The 23,891-nt window shown below is 42.0% G+C and overlaps 1 protein-coding gene across 2 annotated transcripts; it reads left to right on the forward strand.

Moving 5' to 3' along the window:
• Window positions 1–643: 643 nt before the first annotated feature.
• Window positions 644–22,444, forward strand: LOC129343976 (cytochrome P450 2J6-like). 2 transcript variants are annotated; one of them, XM_055000419.1, is made up of 9 exons: window positions 644–842; window positions 3,397–3,559; window positions 4,257–4,424; window positions 5,742–5,902; window positions 6,631–6,804; window positions 9,423–9,561; window positions 11,796–11,983; window positions 13,954–14,095; window positions 21,658–22,444. In XM_055000419.1, exons 1-9 carry the CDS (start codon window positions 684–686, stop codon window positions 21,843–21,845), a joined length of 1,482 nt encoding a protein of 493 aa, XP_054856394.1. In that variant the 5' UTR covers window positions 644–683; the 3' UTR covers window positions 21,846–22,444. The 2 variants fall into 2 exon arrangements, with proteins under 2 accessions (XP_054856394.1, XP_054856395.1); XM_055000420.1 differs by having other exon boundaries at window positions 4,257–4,409.
• Window positions 22,445–23,891: the final 1,447 nt, after the last annotated feature.

Raw genomic sequence — 23,891 nt, forward strand, 5'->3', positions numbered from 1 at the left:
GGAACTGCCGGAACTGCATTCCTGTGCGTTCTCCCTCGAAATGAGCCCTGAGTCTCCGCATATATCATCTTAGGAATGGGTCCAAGATAGAGCATTCTGGCACATCGTGACAGGGCCTGCCTTTGACACACAATTCCAGTCCACGGGAACAGTTCTATAGATTTTCCTATATCCTGGGAACTTCTTTTCCAACAGAATCAAAATTTATCAGTACAGGATAAAATTCTCCCTCCAAGCACCAATCACTTCAAAAGTATGCGTAACAGACACTAAGGCATTAAATAGGCACTAAGGGTCCATGGCAACTCCTACGACAGCTTAGCCAAATTGTGAGATGTATCCAGGATTCTGTTCTATTCTTATCTCAATTGATCACCCTAAACCTGTCTCTCCCCCCCCCCACCCCCATGATGTAACTTTAGGATTTAATCACACACTTGATCCTGTGTTATTCTAAAGGCATATTTTATCCTTGGGTAACAAAGTTAATAAAAAATATGTGTACTAGGTAAACACAATGATTGGGCTGCATCAACAGCCTTGATTAGGAAGCCACCCTTGTCCTGTACAAAGTGCATCCTTTCAAGCACACAAAGTAATATTGTGTTTTTTGAATTAGGCCATTTGTTGTAGTTGCCAGGAATGAAAGTTCCAGTTGCCCACATTCTTCGCTTCCTTTCAGCATGGAAATTTTCAGCTGGCTGCTGCTGATTTTGTTCATATTGTACCTTTTCTGGAAGACTGTTCGTCCCAAACAATTCCCCCCAGGACCGATGCCTCTACCATTCATTGGAAATTTGTTGCAGTTCAACGCCAGCAGTCCCCTGAAGGACCTTGATAAGGTTGGTCCCTTTTCCATTATCTTCAAACCCACAGTAGTGATACAAGAAAGAGGAGACAGAGGTAGGATGGGGAGGAAGATTTATTGTAATACTTCAATCAGACATCTACTGTTCCTGGAAGGCACTGGAGTCAAACACTTTTGTGGGACATTAAATTCTTATTTTCTAGTGAACTTAGAAAAGGTTATCTTAAATTAATTGCAATATTATTATTGAGAATCACTTACAGTCTGTTCTAGCTGCAGCAATTAGATTGCTTGAGTCAAATTTGCTACAGTTTCATAATGGAATGAGTTTTGAAAATTTGGGATGTGTGTTGGGATAATTGTGAATTTTTCAACCCCATCGTTCCTAGTCAACCCCACTTCAGCAGCATATTGCTTCTCCGGCCCCCTCCACACACACACCCCTTTATTTTCAATATTTCTCCTGTGAAACAAAGGCCTTTTTCAGTTTTACTTGTACATCAATAAATCGGTATTACCCATTACAGGAACATGCATCTGTGCTTAGAATGTGGACTTTTCATATGTTCCTCTTCATTCCGGCAACCCCTTCCAACCTCCAGAAATCTTATCCTTATCTAGGGTTGCCGGGGTCCCAGGGGGCAAAGTGGGTGTGCAGGGGCAGCCGGGGGCAGCAGGGTACTTAGCTCCTGTGCAAGCACTCCCCCATCCCACTGAACTGGCTTCAGTGTTCCTTCCTTGTGTTTGAAAATGATGTTAATTCTCAGCACTGTGGGGCTCACCAAAGGCCCTCAGTGAAATATCAGGCATGCAGAAGCCCCCCAAAGGGCAATTTATGTCTTTAGTTTACCCCACAGCTCTTCCTTCATGTTGGAAAATGATGTCGTTTGCCAGCACAAGAGAGGAAATGCTGGGTGTATTGAAGCAAGCGTAATGGGATGGAGGAGTGCATGCATGTGCTTCTCCCCCCCCCATGCCTTCCCCCACATTGGCCAGCTGAGCGCAACCACAGTAGCAGGAGGGGTGGGGGCTCCCCTGCTCCCAGCAGAGGGATGGCAAGCCTACCCTTACCCCATATTTCTATGAGCCAAGCTACAAGTGACAAATTACACTTGCATGGCAAGTGAACAGACTCACGTGTCTTCCTCCCTGTTCACTTGTCATTCACTTGCAGAGTCATTTCATAGAAAAAGAACTGGAGGAACTCATTAGCATAACTCATTAGCATATGCCACTCCGCTTGACATCACCAGAAATGTGTCATTAGCACAACTGATTTGCATATGCCACACCCCCTGACATCACCTATCTTGGCTGTTTTGGACCCAATCCTGGCCATTCAGGGCCGAAATTGGGCCCAAAATGGCAAAAAGAGGCTGAAAATGGCTGAAAAGGGGCCCAAAATTGTCAGGATTGGGCCGCTGCTGAGCAGGAGAGTGATCCACCACCCATCAGAGGCCCAATCTGGGCCGTTTCAGCCCCAATCCAGGCTGAAATGGGCCCAAAATGGCCGAGAGACAGGTGAGCAGGGCCACCTGACATGTGACCTCTTTGGGGAACTGCCGGAACTGCATTCCTGTGCGTTCCCCCTCCAAATGAGCCCTGCTTGCACTCCATTCCTGGTGACAGCAACCTGCCTCCTTCCAGGGAGTATAAGCAATACAAAATATTATGAGCAGTGGGGAAGAGTTAGCTAACCTCGCCCTAGGTCCCTTTGCAGTCTGCAGTGGCAGCGTTCATACAGCACAAGCAAAAATTTTTGGCTAGCACAGCACCAGGAAAGAGAATAGAACATCAAGCAAACAGCGTACGCTTAAGCTTTTATAAAATCTTATTGGGATAACCTTCTTGGGGTGGGTACATCTGCTAAGTCTTCTGCGGGGGGAGACTGAGGGACTATGCACTGGATTCTCTGCTGCTGTCTACCCAGTTGGAGTGGAAGAGGCTTCAGGCTGCCATGGGCAGGGCAGGCTTCCTACGCCTGAGCCAGAACCCAATAAAAGCTCAGCGGTAGCAGGGAAGGTGAAGGGTGGATGTAGATAGAAGGAGAGGTGCTCTCTCTGGTGGTGAAAGCAGCATTCTGGCTGGCATCGGCACAGTCTTCTAGAGCAACTGAGATGGAGAGCAGCTGTGTGCATTTGTCCTAATTACACAGAGAGGAACAAAATAGAAAAGAGTCCAGTAGCACCTTTAAGACTAACCAACTTTACTGTAGCATAAGCTTTGGAGAATCACAGTTCCTTCGTCAGAGAGAACTGTGATTCACGAAAGCTTATGCTATAGTAAAGTTGGTCAGTCTTAAAGGTGCTACTGGACTCTTTTCTATTTTGCTACTACAGACTAACACGGCTAACTCCTCAGGATCTATAACAGAGAGGAACACTATCCAACATCCAACACCATGATGATCATGCATTGGCCTTGATTGTAAAGTTTTGGGAATAGGAGATTGTCTTGATTATATACCAGAAGAAGCAAAGATTTCGTAATCTCGTTCTTGATGCCTGCCGCTACATTTCAGAGCCCTTGTAGCTGATCCAGCAACTCTTCAAATGCCACAGTACTAACCTATAGCTGTTTCCTTTCAGTATGCACAGAAATATGGACCCATATTCACTTTGTATTTGGGAGGAGAACCTTTTGTGTTTGTTCAGGGATTTTCATTGGTGAAAGAGGTCCTACTGACGAGAGGAGCGGAATTTGCTGGAAGACCAGAAAATGCTATTGTTGAGGCTATCAATAATAAAAAAGGTACCTGAAGATTATTTCCAAGTTTGCCTTTCCTCTGATTGGTTCATCCCTCTATCTTTGTAAAAGACTCATGTCACTTGTTGTTTAGTGCAGGAATCTTTGCCGTGGATTTATGAAAACATTTCTTCCTATGTCTCATCAGCCCTAAGTCAAAAATCGCCTATGAAGACCTTTCCAGACATTTGTTTTATCATGCTTTTATTACAGCAATCAAGAGGAACATGTAGCTTATCAAGGACATTGCACTTTGGAATGCTGTGAAGAATGTAGTTGTTTTAATGCCACAACAACCTATTAGCTAGTGCTTGTGAGCTTGCTTAATATGTCAGTGCACAAGCAATGTTTCTATGCACAGTCTGCAAATCAGAGACTCCTACAAGAGGTTAGCTCCATGAGGACATATTCTGGCCTTTATCTTTTACTCTCACAAATACATGGATTGCAGGAGCCAGGGCCTTATGTACAAATATGTGTATGCTGTGATTCTATGAAAGCATCGATGCTGCAAAGAACATGAGATCGGCTATCCAATTTTATTTCGTGGGAACCTCAGACTGCTTCTCTAAATAAAATACGGAAAGAGGATTTCTTCTGCTTTCCTTTTTGCCAGTTAAAGTGATCTGTGAATTTCCCATGCTGAAGATATAGTTCAAGGAATTTATACCCATTTTCAATCTTTACTCTTGTCTTCCTGCAGGGCTAATCACAGCACCCTATGGGCAGGTGTGGAAGGAACAAAGAAGGTTTTTGCTGATGAGTCTTAGAAATTTCGGGTTGGGCAAAAAATCCATGGAGGAAAAGATCCTGGATGAGGCCACTTACTTGATACAAATATTTGAGGAAAACATGAGTGAGTTAACTAAAGGTGAACAGTTTGCTGATGGGTGGGACCATGAACCATGTCCCTTCTTTTTTTTTTTGTATATATGTAAATTTTATAAAGAAAAAAGAAATAAAAATAGCAATTGAAAGTGTGTAGAACCTTATACAAAGTACATTAAACCATATCAGAAAATACACAGAATATATAGTAATAGATTTGAGCTACATGAAAGATATTATCAGAATATATAAGATAGCTGAACATCATACTTTTATGGAAAGAAAAAGAAAAGGAAAGAAAAAATGAGCTATCTATGATACTTTTAAATGTGTTTGATAACCCATTTTTACGGCGGGGGGGGGGGAGGTGAGATTCAGCATAGGTGGAACTTTAAACATTTTGTATTCAATATTATATTCTATCACACAATATTTGGTATTTTTAGTTATTAGTTTCAGTATTTAGCTTAACTGTTAGTCTAATTTGATACTTTACCACAGGTCAAGATTAGAGATGAGCACAAACCAGAAAAAAACCCAAACGGTGCGGTTCGTGGTTCGTCACATTTCACAAACCACGAACCCTTAAATTTCACTAACCTGTCCTGGTTCACGAACCGGTTCGTTTGGTTCGTGAAAACGTCACGTCCAGGTCAGCAAAACATCACTTCCAGGTCAGCAGAAGGCCACTTCTGGGTCAGCAGAAGGTCTGCAGGAAGTCCATCCCCTGTTGTCTAGGAAACTGATTGATCAGCACCTGGCTGCAGTGATGAACCAAAAAATGAACCAAATGAACCAGCCTAAAGTTCGTGGTGGTTTGTCAGAAATGGGCTCTGATGAACCACTGGTTCATGATGAACTTTGGTTCGTATTTTGGTTCGTGCCCATATCTAGTCAAGATCTGGTACATCATAATTATGAGGGGGAAATCTGTATACAGAGCTATGTAGGAAGTGGTAGTTCATGAGACATCTATGACTAATTGGCAAACATTTCTATTGGAACAGGACTAAACCTAATGAGAATATTATTAGAGGAAGTTCTAAATTTTATTATTGTTGCCTAGAAGGTGTGTATTTATGATTAATTATAATGTACTTTGACAATTATGATAATGGGGAGTACTATGGAAAAAGACAGGTAGATAGCTTGCTGATGGGTGGGACCCCCAACCAAGTCATATCTCTGAAGGGAGGAAGTACGGTTGGCCAAGTCAATATTCAGCTTCCTGGCCAATTCAAGAGATACCCCAAAGCTGGGGGCAGTGATGGAGCAGGGGCCCCTGGCCTTCCATGAGGATTCTGGTGTTTGTGCAATCAATTATATAAACTACCCTTTTGTTGCTCACTTAATTTCACAGATGTGCCCTTTGATGCCTGTGGTTTCATTGTGAGTGCAGTGGCAAACATCATTTCCACCATTGTATTTGGGAAGCGTTTTAATTATGACGATAAATTACTGAGAAATGTGTTGGGCCTGATTCATGAGAGCTCTACAGTACTTATAGGACCCTGGGCACAGGTACCGAATTTACAGGATTACAGAAAAATGTGTTTTCAGATGTTTCTCACCAGATATTTCTAATGAGCAGGTAGCATATTTTGCTTGCTAGCACTCAATGAGTGTCATGTATGCAATGCATGGAACGTCTCACAACGTTAAAAATAATTTTATTTTCATTACAAATCGAAACCAAGCTACTTTTAACCACCTTGCTATTATTCACTAACTTGCTTACGTCATTTCTCACTTACCTTTCTGGCAGAGACCTGAGGCAAATTACAAAATTTAAAAACAATGCAAGAAATAATGCAGTAGAACTAGATGAAGAAGATGAGAAACAGTGCAATAAAAGAGTACAATGTAATAATGTATTAAGGCTGGATGACAAAGATTAGGGAACAATGCAATAGGAGCAAACTAGTACGTACCCTAAACTGAGAATGGAGATGGGAATCTGTACGCCTTTAGTTGATGCATCAGTTCCTTCTAATCCTGTGGTAGCCCATTGCTGTGCTTACATTGTATCAGGGCAGTACTGCAATCAAACAATATATCAGCTTATTGACAGGTTTCCCGATTGGTAAAACGAACTTTTGTTGTTTACTTTGGCTCCATTCTGGACTCCTCCTGTGCCTCTGAAGTTCTTTCAGCGTGCACTGCATGATGGCATCTTCCTCAGCCATAGAGATCATTGGTAGACATATTGCTCAGTTAAGTTAATCATTGGCTCTTCTTCTTGCCGGCAGCTTTACAATGCTGTGCCACTTGTAAGGAGGCTTCCTCTTCCACACCGGAACATAATAAATATCGCAAAGAAGTTCGCTGCATTCATCTCAAAAGAAGTTGAAGAGCACAGAACAACTCTTGTCCCTGGAGACCACCGAGACATAACTGATGCCTATTTGGAAGAATTACAGAAGGTACCCAGCTTCTCATCCTGATTTGGCATGCAATGTTTTCTTACTGCATAAACTAGGGAAATGGTCCCAAGTGTTTTTTTTTTAAAAAAAACATGACATTTTTTCTTTACTGAGCAAAAGATAGCATTGACTTTAAAAAAGAGAGAGAGTTCAAGAGACAGCGCTTATTGAATTTTGAATGATAAGTTCCTGAGTGAATTTTGACATTTTCATTTTTAAAAATAAATGTGGAAATCCAAAATTGTGAGAATTCCCTCTGCCACTTTATTTAAAGATTTTTTTTAAGTAATTCATGCTTACAGATCACAAGTTTTTCATTTCCGTTAGAATCAAAATGCCATCTTCTAGTTCTGACTAATTTTAAATATAGAGTTGTGTGTACAAGGAATGCTAGACCCAGGGGATCTTGGGAGGAATTGACAATAATTACAACTTGGCTAGAGGGGAAGGGCCTCCGTAGGCACAGAAAATGCTGTTGGCTCAGTTCCCACATGACATTGCCCACATGAAGGTGTCCCAAGGATCGCTGGAGGGTTGCTTGTAGTGTGAAAGTAGACCTCCATTTTATTGATAACAAACAACTGCAATATAGTTGCTGTCACAGGACTTAATGGCTACAAGTGGATTATCATTTGTCTCACACACATACAAGTGGGAGACCTGCCAGGACTCACAGTGGCCATCTCGTTTCCCTCCATATGTCCCTCCCTCTCCTTCCTCTTTTTGTACCCCTGTCAGCTCCCCGTAGCTTTCCCCCTTTCCCTGTTTTCTTCTCTCTCTCCCATCCACCTTTATCTCCTCTCCAGACTTTTGCTTTCCCTTGTTCCCTCCCTTGGGCAGCCTGTCCTGTTTTCTTCTCTGGTGCCACTTTCTGCCGATATCCAGCAATTGGTGGGCAACAGGGAAAATCTCCAGGAGATTGCCCACCACTATTGGACGCCTGGGAAACCTACCTCCGATGCATATTTTTTAAGATTTTAGATTTCTCTGCAAACCTGTGCCTTCCTTCAGGTTTAGAGAACTCTCTGGTCTATCTCTGATCCTAGCATCTGGATTTTTTGATCTACACTCTAGTGACTAGTTCAGAATTGCATTTAATGATATATACATGGAAACACACACACGGAATCACAGGATTTACCAGTTTGGTGTTCTCTGGTTGGTCAATAAAGCAGGAATCTTTTTTTAGATTGTTTAAGATTACTTTATTAACATTATTACTCACAGATCCAGAGGAGTTAGCCATGTTAGTCTGTAGTAGCAAAATAGTAAAGAGTCCAGTAGCATCTTTAAGACTAACCAACTTTGCTGTATCATAAGCTTTCGAGAACCACAGCTGTGGTTTTCAAAAGCTTATGCTACAGTAAAGTTGGTTAGTCTTAAAGGTGCTACTGGACTCTTTACTATATTATTGCTCACAGGATTCTAAAAATAGTCTTTGAGAGTGCTCCTCTACAGGATAACCATGCACCCCTCACTAATTCTGTTTGGTATTTTCCTTCCCACACATTTCTTAAATAAACCTGAATCTCACAAAAGGTTATTTTTACAGTACTTCCCAATTCCGCAGTAAACCAGTCCTCTTAGAAGCTTCTAAGCAAGACAGCCAGTTTGATGTAGTGGTTAAAAGCAGTGGGACTCTTATCTGGAAAACCGGGTTTGGTTTCCCACTCCTCCGCTTGAAGGCAGCTGGGTGACCTTGGGTCAGTCACAGCTTCTTGGAGCTCTCTCAGCCCCAACCCACCTCACAGGGTGATTGTTGTGAGGATAATAATAACACACGTTGTAAACCGCTCTGAGTGGGTATTAAGCTGTCCTGAAGAGTGGTATATAAACCAAATGTTGTTGTTGTTATTCCAGTGTTTCTGCAAAATACATTTAGTGATTATTAAGAAGTATAAAAATGTATCAGGATTCATGGAAGCAGGGCCGGCGCATCCATTGAAGCTGGGCTGGCAGTCGTCTCAAGCACTGAGATGCCGGACGGGGCACCGGGGGCAGGGGCAGGGGTGCGTGCCACGGAGCTCAATTGCCCCACGCTGCTGCCGCCACCACCAGCACACAGCTGCGTGCCAGGCACGGCAGGCGGACGGGGCGGCATGCAGAGCAACTGAGCCGGAGGGCTGGGAGGCCACCCGTGCACCATCCCAGCGACATGCCCTGCGTGATGATGTCACATGCAGTGATGTCGTCATGCAGTCCGCCTCAGGCTCCAGAAATCTTGGTACCAGCGCTGCATGGAAGTAGTTACATATTTTGCATACTCTAAAAGGAAAACTTACTATCCACTCCTATATGGGGAAAGCATTCAAGAAAAAATGAATTTGGAACAATATTGAAAAATCCTGGCGCTCTTCTTATTATTGTCTGTGAATTGGCCCATAAGCCGAAGGGATCAAGCTTAGGTGAGAAATATCCCTCCCCCCCAAGACTGAACAGAATATTTAGGGGATGAACAGAACACGGAGTCTTGGGTTACTATGTAAATGAGAAATACTCATTCAATCATTTTAATACAGGTTGAGATCTTTCCAACCCAAATGGCTACGTTATTCAGGTCTTTTGTACTTAGCTGTATACTTGACTATGAAATACCTCTTCCATTTTTTTAAAAAAAGCCAGAGAATAAAGGATCAAGTTTTGAAGAAGAGAACATGCTTATAACATTGGGTGAACTGTTCCTGGCTGGAGTAGAAACGACTGCAACAACGCTTGAATGGGCTTTGCTGTACATGATGGCTTTCCCAGAGGTTCAAGGTATGTCCGTGTCAAAGAACAGGGCTGGCACTATCAGATATTTATTTATTTATTTTTAACCTGGCCTCCCAGCAAGCAGGCTCAGGGCGAGGTACAACATTGATTAAAATACAGCTTAAAATCAGTTATAAAAACAGATAAAATACTGTGCCCCTTTCGGGGCAACCAGCGGTAGTGGACTCTCCATACCCCTTGTAGAGGGAGACCGGTGGAAGGCTCAGCAATGATGGGCTAAAATTAGCCTCCACCATATGCCTGGTGGAACATCTCTGTCTTACAGGCCCACCTAAATGATACAAGATCCTGGTGGGCCCAAGAGTCCTCAGACAGAGAGTTCCACCAGGGTGGGGCCAGTACCAAAAAGGCCCTGGCCCTGGTAGATGCCAGCCGAGCCTCCCTAGGGCCAGGGACCACCAGTACATGTTTTCCGGTTGAACGAAGTGCTCTCTGGGGCACATAGAGGGAGAGACGGCCCCTTCGGTATGCTGGTCCCAGTCCATTTAGGGCTTTATGTGAGTGTCGGAGCTGCCTAGGGTGTCAGATTTAAGGGGTGCTAATTTAGGCAGAAATGAATGTCCTTTCTTTAACCAAAAATCAAGATGTTGTAGTCTACACATTAAAGTAGCAGATATTGAATTGGAGATGGGCTTATACTTGGCCTTGTGTGCCAAAAACCCTTCAGCCAGCCCTAACAAAGAATTTACTTGGCAAATAATTATAGTAGCTTCAGTAGTTTTTTAAAAGCCCTACATGGCTTGGAATTGGGGTATCTAAAGAACCATCATCTCCCATATGTTCCTGCCTGGGATTAAGATCACAGGGACAGGCTCTCCTGACTGTCCCATCAACCAAAGATACTTGGGTTGGTGGGTTCACGACAAGAGAGGGCCTTTGTGGTGGCAGCCCCACAATTGTGGAACAAGCGCACCAGGGAAGTGTGTCTGCCCCCCTCGATCTTTACAAGGCATCTGAAGACAGTTTTATTTAGAACTGCATTCAATTAATTTTACTATTTATTGCTAGATTTATAATTTTAAACTGAGGTTTTTATGTATTTTTATGTCTGCTGTAAGCCTCCTTCAGTGCTGTAAGGTAGAAAAATGTTTTAACAACAATAGTGTGCTTATATATGGCCCTTCTGGACAGTTTAGTGCCACACTCAGAGCAGTGAAAAAAGTCAGTGTTATTATTATCCCCACAATACACCTTGAGAGCTTGGGCTAAGAGGGAAACTACAGGAGACGCCCAACATGTGTTCTTCATGTGTTGTATTCCCGCAAGATTCCATGCGAAGTTTAATGAGAAAGAACGGCCGCTCGATGCAATTCTCCACCAGGGAGAAGAGGAAGTGAATCCCTCCCATCGCTCAAGGACCATATTGAGGAGGGCAGCCCAGGAAGCCAGCAGCCAGCCCACCCACATGCCCACCTCACCATGTGGTGGTGGTGCCCAGCACACCCTCCTCCTCCCACCCCAGTCAGGAGCGCTTGCAGCCACCAGCTCCTCTTCGGGGACTGAGCAAATGCTGAGCACGCTCTACTGCCTCCCTAAGATTGAGGGCTGGAGCATAGTCTGCTTGGCTCCCTCTGGCTGCTGCTGGCATGCTACCCTTCCTCCCCTAAATGCACTCTGTGCTCTGCAAGAAGGGAGCACACCGGTAGTGGCCAGAGAGAGCTGCGCACACTAGCTTATGTATTAGGTATGATGTGCAAACCTAGTCTTTCTGTGAGTGGAAGATTCCTCTGGAATCCATCCTCAGAGATTCACAGTTACTGGGTTGGAACTGAATTATTCATGAGGGCTTTTTACTCAGGTAGGAGGGTTGTACTTTAAGGAAATGGCCTCAAAAGAGGTGCATAAGTTAAAGGGATAGGGACTATAGACTTTACTATTACGTATTGTCTGTTGCTGTAAGTATGGTCCGGCTGGATAGTTTCTGTTTTGTCTGTCAGTCTTAGAATTTCTTATGCTCTGTTTTAGCATTTCTTCAACTCTGTACTGGATTCTTTTTAGTTTTAAATCTTGGTTAATTTGCATCTATATACTTTATTACATTTAACTCGCATCGTGTAATCCTTCTTCCGCCTCAATGAGTAAGGTGGTGTATAAACAGTGTAAATAATAATACTAATTGTTATAAGGAACAAAGAGAGGGAAATTAAAGTGAATGTGGTAGATCCTCAAGCTGCCAATGAAATGCTCTATAAATGGTAATTGAAGTCTCTGTTCCTTAGAGAAATGTCACGTGGAACTCAATAACGTTCTTGGAAATAACCCATGCATCAAGTATGAAGATCGGGACAAGCTGCCTTACACAAATGCTGTCATTCATGAAATCCAGCGCTTTGCCAATGTGGTACCCGTAGGAATACCTCATGCCCCTGTCAAAGACATGCAGCTTTTCGGTTATACTATTCCCAAGGTAAAACCTGAAGGGGTTTGGCATGGGCCGTGATATGCTGATGGGTCCATATATGTTTCTCAACTCAATTCTGTGACATCAAGGGGAGTCACAGTGTTATGAAACAACTGCAGCCAGTCTTGGATTGTAGCTTCACAATAGGTGGGGTGATAAATCAGGGCCTCACTACACATTACAAAGGCCTCATGTTGTTGGTAAACAACATGAGAGTTTTGCATCAAATGTGCCTCTCAAAAACACAGCCTCTTTATAAAGCTTAAGTTCTTTTACCATGCTGGGTCTTATCTTAATGGCTACTTTTCAAAAAGATAGCCACATTTAAATTACCGTGTACGTTGTCCCAGCAAGGAAAAAGGTAACTATGGTTTGATGCCGTTGCCAATGGCGGATCAATTGCATCATCTCCAATTCCTTTATAATAATTGTGCCATTCAACCAAAAACAAATAACTGGATCATTCAAGCTATATTTTAAAATTCCCCAATATTTTAATACCTGCTTTCCTTTCTTCAACCAGTCATAAACAAATAAACTGCAAATTTACCATGTTTATTGGGATAAAGCTTTAACCTGCTTTATGTGTGGTCCAAATGCCCATGGATCTTCACCTTCCATCCCTTGCAGGAACCAAGCCCTTTCCGATACAGGGGCACAGTTGATGCACCAGATAGACTGTGAAAGGAAACCATAAGAAGGATGAATTAACCCTGTAATTTGATCACTGTCCATTACATGGTTGTGGAGGCAGGACTCCTTCTACAAATGCCACAGATTGAACAATAATCCCTCAGTTATACCTTCAAGGCTCAGAGAGCAGCATTCCTAATATACAGTCCAGAGAACCAGCCCAGACAGATATGGATTGTATTGATTTCCACTGAGAGATGTCCAGGAGATTCAAGAAAGCCACATGCTGTTTCTCACCTGGCAAAAGTATACTGTCAGGGTGAACAAGACTGCTTGTGCCCACCAAACCGGGTCAGAAGCTCAGTTGAAACTGACCTACAGAAACTGACCTTTCTTCTAGAAATCATGAAGTTTCACAGCCACTCCAGTCCCTTCAGAATCTTGCACAAAAATAGGAGTTTGCAATAGGCCAATGTCTGGTTCTTTGGGAGGGGTCTTCATGACAGCCTCCTTCAGGCCAAGGCCATGGTACCCTCCCTCACTGAAGAATTAACTGCCCTGTGGACCCAACCAGCCACATCACCATGGCAAAATGGAATAAGCCAAGATGGGTAGGCACTGGCAGCAAGCATCAAGCCGTTTCCGCACGACTCACCTTCATCGGGAACGCTGCGGAACATCGCAAAAAACTCATGTTTTTTTCACGACATTCTGCAGCATTCTGGATGAAGGTGAGTAGTGTGGAAATGGCCTTAGTGTAGCAGGCTGTACCCCAACAGAAATTCATCCAGGAGACTGCAACTAGTTTGCAGTTCTTTCTCCTCCAAACAGGTGTTCTGCATCATTGATCCTTCTACTTTGACCTCTCCACTGTTGCCAGCCTCTGACAGGCACCCCCCCAACCCCAACTCCCAGCCCCGGCTGTGTTTTTAAATGTCACATTTTCTCCTTAAAATACTACTAATAAAGCAGGGAGTCCAGGTTTTAATAGTGAAGTTGAGTGGAGGTTGAAGGGTTAAACATGCTCTCCCTGTTAAACATGCTCTCCATGTTAAACATGGCCCCAAGGCAAAAATGAGGCTGCATTAAGCTACAGCTTGCATTTTATAAGCACTTGTTGGCTTGCATACTCTTCTACCCAGGTACAGTTTAGTGTATCTTAAGAAATCTATCCTGTACTTCTCAACAGAATAGGTATGTATTAAAAATAGCGATTCCTGGTTGTTAAAATCATTGTTTTACATTTTTAATTGTGGAATTACAGTCAAGTGAGCATAGCAAAAGTAGTCAAGATAAATACTTGCTGAGTCTTTCCATGTGACATGGTTTTGTTTGTTTTGCAGGACACGACAATTATAACCAGCCTCATTTCTGTCCATTATGATGAGTCTCAGTGGAAATACCCACGTGAATTTAACCCCTCCAATTTTCTGAATGAGAAGGGAGAATTTGTGAAGCCTGAAGCCTTCCTGGCTTTCTCAGCAGGTAAATTTTCTGAGTTTGATGGTTGTCCCAACACTGAATTGGTAGCATCTTCAAAGATGTGACCCTATAATCACAAATTTCACTTAGGGAATACTGGAATCACCAAGGCATACCTTTGAAGGTCCGTGTGGAAGTTTGAGGTCATGACTCAGTGAGGCTATTCCAAGATGTGGCAAAGCAGCCCCATGGACCGGCAAGCACTGTTCTGTCTTGCCCTCCGAGGTGTCTTGGCATTAGGCAGCTGCCAAAATCCTCCACCTGGCAACAACATGTCATTCTCCTGGCTGACCCTATCCTCGGAGGGGCTTTTCTCTCCTCCTTTTGGTACACTGCTGCCACCGCTTGACATGTATAGAGAAATTACCCACTGAAAGGACCAAGGCAGCCAGCTCCCCAATGTCAACTTGTCATTCTAAGGCCCCGCCTCATCTTTTTTTTTTAATATAATTTTTTTTTTGGATGAGGTAATATAGTATAATTGGTTGATACATATAACTTATTCAATTCATATCCTCATAAGTATATAACCCCATCCCGTCCCCTCCCCCTTATCTCTATTGACTTCCAACAACACTCGAACCCCCCGTTAATTCATACAAATTATTATTTTGCTATCATTACTATTAAATTGGCCCTGGTAAAAATCTTAATATATCTATTTTTTCCCCTCAATAAAATCTTATTTAATAAGGTTTAAAATCCCTCCAAAGACCACAATTGTCCTTTAACATTCCACTTCTTTTCCAAATACTTCTTAAGCTTCTTCCAATCTTCCAAAAAAATTCCTGGATCTTGCTCTTTTAAATTTCTGGTTAATTTATCCTTTTCAGCTATGTACAACAGCTTCCTTGTCCATTCTTCAATTTCCAGTATTTCTTCTTTTTTCCAGTATTGAGCATATAAAATTCTTGCTGCTACTAATGCTACAATAAAATTGGTTAGTCTTAAAGGTGCTACTGGACTCATTTGGATTTAACATATAATATAACAATATCTTATCCTTTCTATTAACTTCTTCTAAATGTAAAGATAATAGCAACATTTCTGGATTTTTAGCAACATTATATTGCAGTATCAAAGACATTTCAGCACATATTTTAGACCAAAAGTCTCTAGCCTTTTGACAAGTCTACCACATGTGAAATAGAGATCCTTCATGCTCCTTACATTTCCAAAACTTATTGGATAGCAGTTTGTTGGCTATGGCTAATTTTTTCGGTGTTAAATACCATCTATACAACATTTTATAACCATTCTCTTTAATACTGGTACAAGTTGATATTTTTAAGGTATTTTTCCATAATTGTTCCCATGCTTCCACAGTTATTTCGTTATTACAATTTATAGCCCACTTTACCATTTGTACCTTAACTATTTCATCTTCTGTGAAGCACTTCAGTAACAATTTATACATTTTAGATATTTCTTTACTATTATCTCCCAACAATAATTCCTCCAGCTCTGAATTTTTACATCTAAAACCAATCTTTCTTTGATCTGAATCAAATAGGTCTTTAATTTGCTTGTATTGAAACCAACCATATTTGAATGGCAACTCCTTATTTCGTTTAAGTTTCAATTCATTGTTTTCTAATACTGTTAGTTCTTTGAGGGTAAGCCATTCCTTTCCCTGATATTCCATATTTGGGTTGATTATTTCAGCTGGTACAATCCAAAATGGTTTCTTCTGTTCTAAAAATTTCTTATATTTAAGCCAGGTTGATAATAGATTTCTTCGAAGATAATAATGTTGAAACATTGCATCCATTTTGTATTTTTCATACCACATACATGCGTGCCATCCAAATACTTTGTTATATCCCTCCAAAGTTAATAATTTATGATTGGCCAAGGACACCCAATCTTTTAACCACACCAAACATATCACTTCATGATAAAGTCTTAGATCCGGTAACTGCATTCCTCCTCTTTCCTTAGCATCACAGAGAGCTTTCATCTTAACTCTTGGTTTCTTTCCTGCCCAGACAAACTCTGATATCTTCCTCTGCCATTTTTCAAATTGTTTCTTATCTTTTACAATTGGTATTGTTTGCATTAAAAACATCATTCTGGGCAGCACATTCATTTTAATTGTGGCAATCCGACCTAACCACGACAAGTTCAATTTATTCCATTTTATCATATCTCTTTCAATTTGGGTCCAGAGCTTTTCATAGTTATTCTTAAACAAGTCTATATTCTTGGATGTCAGCTCTATCCCCATATATTTGGTCCTGTGTACCACTTCACAATTTGTTAGTTCACTCAGTTCCTGTTGTTTCTTCTTGGTCATATTTTTTGTTATTATTTTTGACTTCTTTTTATTTATGTAAAAGCCCGCCAAATCTCCAAACTCTTCTATTTTATTCAACAGTCTTGGCAAAACTTGTATAGGGTCTTCCACTATAAACATCACATCATCTGCAAATGCTCTTAACTTATAGGAATATCCTTTTATTTTTATTCCTTTTATAGTATCATCTCTAATCCGCCTCAGTAATACTTCTAAAACCATCACAAACAACAACAGTGAAAGTGGACATCCTTGTCTAGTACCTTTCCTTATTTCAAACTTCTCTGTTAGGTCATCATTGACACAAAGCAACCCTTTCTGCTGCCTGCTTGCTGTGCAGCAGGGGGTCGTAATTTGCCGCTTCCGGCTGGAGGAGGAGATGGCGTGCTTTTCCCCCGGGCATACGGGGATTGTAAGGGGGTGGAGCTAGCCGTTCTTAGGCTGCTCCGTTCCCTTTCTGGCTCAGTCACCAGGAAAGCGCTCGGCCCACCCTCTTCTCCCAGTATCGGTGTAGGATTAGCCGGTTGCTGTTTTCGGAGCCAGGTAGGAATTTTTTCCTCCTGTTACCCAATTGACCGGGTACGGGGTTTTTTTTCGCCTACCTTGCACCGGTACTGTGGCTGAGGTGATTGGCAGTGTGGAGCCGATTAGTTAAATCCCTTGGCAGGATAGAATTGGGGAATAGGGAGCAGGCCAGTGAGCACCCTAGGCGCTTCTCCATTATGGGGAAGAGGGGTCTGCCAGAAGCGGATGGTACTGCTTGTGACGGCTGCCATGCTGCATGGGCAGACTGCCTTGGGGAACCCTGTGTGCAAGTCCTACCTCACTGCCGTACATTTGAGGTGTAGGAGCTTGGTTGGGGGAACCAATTTTGCCTGGCTGTCCAGGTAGCTGCCATCTGGTGGATGGCTTAAGCCTGGGGCTTTGGGGCTCGCCCAGACAGGTCAAGGCGGAGGTCCAAGGTGTGACCACGTGGCTTGACCTGTACCGCTAGTAGGCCCTTGCCGCAGTTTATATTTAAGGTTGTTAAAATGGTTATATTAATAAAAGTGGCCCTTAGTTCCAAATACTGGCGTCTGTCTCTTCATTCCTACTGGGGGGGCAAATTGTTGCTCTTTGTAATTTATAAATTGTTTTCACTGCTTCTATAAATTCATTGCCTAGATCCATCTTCTCCATAGTCACAAACATAAAGTCCCAGTTCAAATTGTCTTTTTTTTAAAAAAAAATTAATTATTTTTTAATATCTAACATAAAAAAAAACTACAGAAGACTACAAAAGTATAAAGGGGAGGGGAAGAAAAAAAAGGGAAGGGAGAACTGGGAAAAGGGAAAATCAACATACAAACAACAAACACTACACTACATGTCTTGTATTCCCTTCATGCTGCAATTTTTCTTAAAAGTTAACTTTCTAATATGCTATCAGATTGGTAGGTCTTATACAATACAGATTATATTCAGGATCAGGACTTCTTCCTCCCCCCCCCTTGCGTCTCGGTCTCAATTCTCTCTGCGCAGCTGGAGCAGCTGCGCCCGCTCTTTCCTCCCCCCCACTTTCCCCTTCAGACTTCGAACTTTCTTCCTGCTGAAACTCCTGATGGTTGAACAAAAAGTCTGTCAGCTGCGCGTCCGATGTGATCTTGTAAGTTTGATCTTTATATCTGAAACAGACGCCTTCTGGAAACAGCCATTTATATTTTATATCACATTTCCTCAAGAAAGCTGAAAGTCCTTTATACTTGAATCTTCTTTTACGAGGCAAAAATGGAACATCCTTCAATATTTTAACCTTATTGCCCAAATAATCCAAGTCCACATTATATGAATTGTCTAAGATGGTGTCCCGAGTCTTCTTAGATGAAAAGTCAATAATAATCTCGCGAGGCAGCTGCCGCTTCATTGCATACTTTGAAGATGTCCGCCGGACTTCCAAAATATCGTTTTTTATCTCTTCTTTAGTTGCCTTTGTGAATGGCGCCAAAAGTCCAGACACCACATCTTTTAAATTTTCACTTTGCTCTTCTTTTACATTTTGAAGACGCAATACCGTTTGGGCACAGTCCACTTGTAATCCTATTATTTGATTCTCCAAAAGCTTCACTTCCTTACTTGTTGTTTTCATGAGTACTGCGTTCTCATGCACAGACTGCTCTGCTCCGGTCGCTGTTTCTTTAATGGCTTTCACCTCGCTCTCCACTGAATCAACCTTTTGCCCCATTTCATTCAGTTTCGCTACAAAGGGCTGCACAGCATCGAAAACTGCTCGTCTCACCAGCTCTTCCAAGTTTCCCCCTTCCCCTGTAACGTCGCCATCACCGATTTACTCATTGCTGGGCTCTGCTTTCTCATCGCCATCTTGGGGGGGGGGCAGTTCAAATTGTCAAAGGCCTTCTCTGCATCCGCAAAGAATAGGCCAACTTCCTTATCAGGTCACTTCCTTGTCATAATATTCAATAGCATTTATCACCACTCTCAAATTGTCTCTTAATTGTCTATTTGGTAGAAATCCAGCCTGATCTTCTTCTATAAAATCCATTAGCCATATTTTAAGTCTGTCTGCTAGTATTCTTACCATTATTTTATAATCGTTATTTATAAGCGATATAGGTCTGTAATTTTTTACATCTGTTAGATCTTGATTTTCTCTAGGGATCAGAGCAATACTTGCATTCCATGTATCTAGAAGACTCTTTCCTTGAAGCATATCATTCATTATATTTTTTAAAATTGGTACTAGGTCCTCCTTTATTACCTTGTAGAATTTTGCTGTGATCCCATCAGGTCCTGGTGCTTTCCCAATCTTAGCCGCCTCGATTGCCTGTATAACTTCTTCTTCTGTTATTGGAGCATTCACTCCATTCAGTTCTGATATCTTTGGTAGATGGGTGTTTTTTAAGTACCCATCTATCTCTTGCAAATTCACAAATTTCTTTTGAAATAATTTGGCATAATATTTAAAAAACGCATGCTTAATTGATTGGTGATCTTTCCATTCTTTACCTTCTCCCATTATTCTGTTGATAATGTTCTTTTCCTTCCTTTTTTTTCAATTGCCAGGCTAGATACTTTCCTGGTTTGTTTGCTCCTTCAAATGACTTCTTCTTTAATGTCTTTAACCTCCATTCAAGCTCTTTGTTACTAATGGCTCTTATTTGATCCTGCAGTATTTTGATTTCCTGTCTAATTGACTTTTTACCTGGTCTTTTCTTTAATTGTTGTTCTTTTTTATGTATTTTTTCTTGTATTTCTTGCCATTTCTCCTGTTTTCTTTTCTTGTCTTTACTGTTAAGTAAAATTAAATTTCCTCTTATTACTGCCTTATAAGTATACCATACCATCTGAATTGAAACTTCATTATTATTATTTGTTAGAAAAAATTGCTTAGTTTCTTCTTTCATATATTTCAAATTTTCTTGGTTTTGTAGTAAATCTTCATTTATTCTCCATCTAAATTATCTTCGACCCACTGTCATTTTCCATAACATTGTGTTATGGTCTGCACTCACCCTCGGTAAAATTTCCACTTTTTTAGTCAATAAGGTCAAATCCTTTGTCGCCCAAATCATATCAATATGTGAAAATGATAAATGCCTTGCAGAATAATATGTAAAATCACTGCATTTCGGATTTTCTTTTCTTCATACATCCTCCAAATGTTCTTGTTGGACTAATTCAAAAATTTTTTTGGTAACTTCCCTGATTTTTTAATACTTCCTTTGGTCTTTTTGTCTAAATGCAAGTCCGCCACGCCATTAAAATCTCCAGCCAATATCATCAGCCCCGCCTCATCTTTGACTCTCCTGCTACCCAAGATCTACTCTACACATAGAGCCAAGCTACAAGTGATGAATTACACTTGCCTGGCAAGTGAACAGACACACATGTTCACTTGCCATTCACTTACTCTCTGCTTGATCAAGTGGAGCACAAGTGAATGGCAAGTGAACAGGGAGGAATATGCGTGAGTCTGTTCACTTGCCAGACAAGTGTCATTCTCGTCACTTGTAGCTTGGCTCATAGACTGCTTACTGGACTTGTGCACCACTGAGAGATTTGCAATTTGCCAACAGACCATGTTTGAACACAGCATGTTTGAACAAGAGCATGTTTGAACACAGAAAGTCTATGTGGTAGACAGAACAGCTACCAGCATTTAGGAATTAAAAGGCATTTGAGAGCCTGTTCTTGTCAGATCTCAGAAGCTAAGCAAGGTTGGCCTTGCTTAGTAATTGGATGGGAGACCTCCAACCAAGACAAGGGTTCCAGAGGCAGGCAATGGCAAACCACCTCTGTTAGTCTTTTGCAACGAGTACCCCACCAGGGATCTCCGTAAGTCAACTCTGACTTGAGGGCTCTGTGTACCACCACATACATATCAAGCATCACAAAAGACTGAGAAAGGAACCCCAAAAGAAAAGTGTAACAGACAATTCCTCTGCCCCTCACTCTATAGGTGCCCTAAGACAGGCTCTTTAACAAAAGATATAACTTTCTATAAACCTCCCATTACTTTGTAGTCTGGTTCACATTGCAGCCCTCCGCATGGCAATGGCTGCCAACTGCAGGTGAGAGATCCTCCTGGCTTGATAGAATCTGTCCAAAAGAGACCTTCCCTTCTGTGCCAACAGATTTGATGGTCTCTGTTTGCTCTCCCCCTGAGAGCGGTGTGGAAGGTCAAAGAAGCTTTTCCTGAAGTCCCCAGGAAGAGCCTTTCTGGCAGTATCAACCTCCCAGATCTTTCTTCTCTAAGTGTCAGCTTTGAGGAGAATGTCTATGCTGAGTCTGACCATGTCATTGGCCAGCCATCAGCATCTCAAAAGATCTGGCAGGGCATGCTTGGAGGGTAATTGAGCTGACCTCCCCCTCCTGCCTGTTCTCAGCTAAGAGAAAGTTTTAAAACTAGAGGTGGAGATTTTGATACAGTCCAAACCTCCAGTGTGATGTGGAGCATTGGACTAAGATCTGGAAGACCCAGGGTCAATTCCCTGCTCTGCCATGGAATCTTCTTGTATGACTTTGGGCCAGTAACACACTCTCAGCCTAACTGAACATTCAGGGTTGTTGTGAAGATAAAGTGGAGGAGAGGATTATAACGTAAGCTGCTTTGGGTCCCCATTGGGGAGATAGGTGGGGCATAAGTGAAACAAACAGATAAATAATGTCCTTGTGAAAGGATCCATGAGTTCAGCTGGCACAGAACCAGAGAAAAATCTGAATGTCTGAACTCACCGTGAGTGGCTTCCCTTTTAAACTCTTTATTTTACAGGCCCAAGGGTTTGCTTAGGGGAGAACTTGGCTCGGATGGAGCTATTCCTCTTCTTCACCCACATTATGAGAAGGTTCCAGGTAGTGTGGCCAGATGAGACAAAGGCACCAGACCTCACCCCCAACTTTGGAGTCACGATGTCTCCATCACGCTTCAAGGTGACACTGAAATGCCATCCGCAAGTATGAACTGCACTAAGTGGGATTCAGATAATTCAGGACATTTCGGCATGAGATGCTTGAAGTTGAAGGTATCTAGAGATTCAATTGGATTCAAATTGGATCATCAGCATTATTCTGATTTTGTGCAGAGAGGTCTTCCTTCCATCGTGTTTCTCCCAATCACTGCTTACTCAGTGATTTGAGGAGACCTTTTCTGGCAGCCTGGTGAGTGAGCTGAAGAGGTCAGAGGGAGGAGATATGACCCCGGCACCAAAGCTTTTCAGCAACAAATACCCAAACTGATGGAAATAAGGTTATTTCCTCTTCAGTTTTGTTGTTCCATTCCATTAATCAAGTTCTCTTCAACAGCCACATTGTAAAACATGCTGTAAACAATAGAACTTAACCCAACACAAAAATCGCGCTATAGACAGTTTCTGGAGTTTCTGCTTTAGCGCAGGAACTGCCCCTGGACTGTTCCTTTGAGCAGCTCTGGGCATGACAAAAGTTCAGAATTATGGTGAAAGTGGATGCAGAGAACTCCCTCCTGGGCCGTTTCCAGACGGCTTACCTACCTCCGGAACGTCGCACCATGTTGCGGGGAAAATGCGAAATATTGCGTTTTCTCGTGCGAGTTTTGCGCGACATCACGCGATGTCGCACAAAACTCGCGCGAGAAAATGCGGTATTTCACGTTTCCCCCGCAATATGGTGCGACGTTCCGGAGGCAGGTAAGCCGTCTGGAAAAGGCCCTTGTGTGATATAATTAAATAGTATAGCTCAGATCAAGAATCTCAAACTGGTTTTTTTTTTTGGTCCAAGTATGCACCACAGAGACAGAGCGGGTGAGGTAACAATGGTGATAAAGCAGTCTGTGATTGTGCAAACAGGCATATTTAAGTTTGTTTGCATGCATTTGAATGCTTCAACAAATGACTGGCTCCCAGATCACAGTCAGTGAGCAAATCATGAACCAAACTGAGGGATTGCTGAGCCTCCCTGAAACTCTATATCTAAACTCCATTTAAATGAAGTGGCTACAACTTTGAACCACATTCAAGTGAAAAACACTCCCTTGTGCAGCTGAGGAAGAAAGGTGTTTTTTTTTTAATCTCCTGAAGTTGGACAATGAAGAGAACTGACTGGAAGAAAATCAATTCATTTGAAATGTGGCGTTGGAGAAGAGTTATGACTTTGGTTCTATGAGAAGACAAGTGTCACCAGAAAAGATTGTAATTCTAAGGGCCAAACTACAAGTGACGAATGACACTTGAACGGCAAGTGTATTCCTCCCTGTTCACTTGCCCTCCACTTGCTCGCCACTCAATCCACTTGCTGTTCAAGTGTCATTCATCACTTGTAGCTTGGCCCTAAGAAAAGGTGTAGGCACTCAGAAAAGGGGAAGGCCCAAGATGAGAAAGACTAACTCAATAGAGGAATTCACAGCCTTCAGGTTTGCAAGATCTGACAGGATGTTTTGGGGGTTACTAATTCATAAGGTCATCATAAGTCAGAAGCAACTTGACCATACATAACACATATATTAAAAAGCTGACCAAAAAACCCAATAGTGCAAGTAAGGAAACATATATTTGTTTATTCAGATTAAAATTCCCTATTCCATATTTAGGAGTAGTAACCCAAATGAGCTTGATCTCTTCAGGGTCATCCATGGTTAGGAATTAGATGGGAGACCTCCAACAAAGACCAGAGCTGCAGAAACAGGCAATGGCAAACCACCTCTGTTAGTCTCTTGCCATGAAAACCCCTCCAGGGGTTACCATAAGTCAGCTGTGACTTGAGGACACTTTCCACTCCGATTAGCCTAGATAATTCAGAGTTACTTGACAATAATTTTAAAGCAGTGATTGGAGACATTAAATGTAAGTTAGATTTATGGCAATGTTTTGTCTCTGCTTGGAAGGGTTAATACAATTTAAACGATGATTATGCCAAAACAAACGTATCTATCGGCTAACCTTCCTGTTGAAATCACAGCTGCAACACTAAGAGAGTGGCAGAAATTGTGGATGGATTTTGTTTGAAATAAGAAGAAATGTAGTATGAGCCAAT

Source organism: Eublepharis macularius, chromosome 16, assembly GCF_028583425.1.
Source record: "Eublepharis macularius isolate TG4126 chromosome 16, MPM_Emac_v1.0, whole genome shotgun sequence".
In the NCBI taxonomy this organism is placed as follows: domain Eukaryota; kingdom Metazoa; phylum Chordata; class Lepidosauria; order Squamata; family Eublepharidae; genus Eublepharis; species Eublepharis macularius.

Excerpts from the sequence above, each read along its gene's own strand:
- LOC129343976 (XM_055000419.1), top strand. The coding sequence starts at position 684 with ATGGAAATTTTCAGCTGGCTGCTGCTGATTTTGTTCATATTGTACCTT. Across the intron at positions 3,560-4,256 it reads GGCTATCAATAATAAAAAAG|GGCTAATCACAGCACCCTAT; the intron begins GTACCTGAAGAT and ends GTCTTCCTGCAG. Across the intron at positions 6,805-9,422 it reads ATTTGGAAGAATTACAGAAG|CCAGAGAATAAAGGATCAAG; the intron begins GTACCCAGCTTC and ends TTTTAAAAAAAG.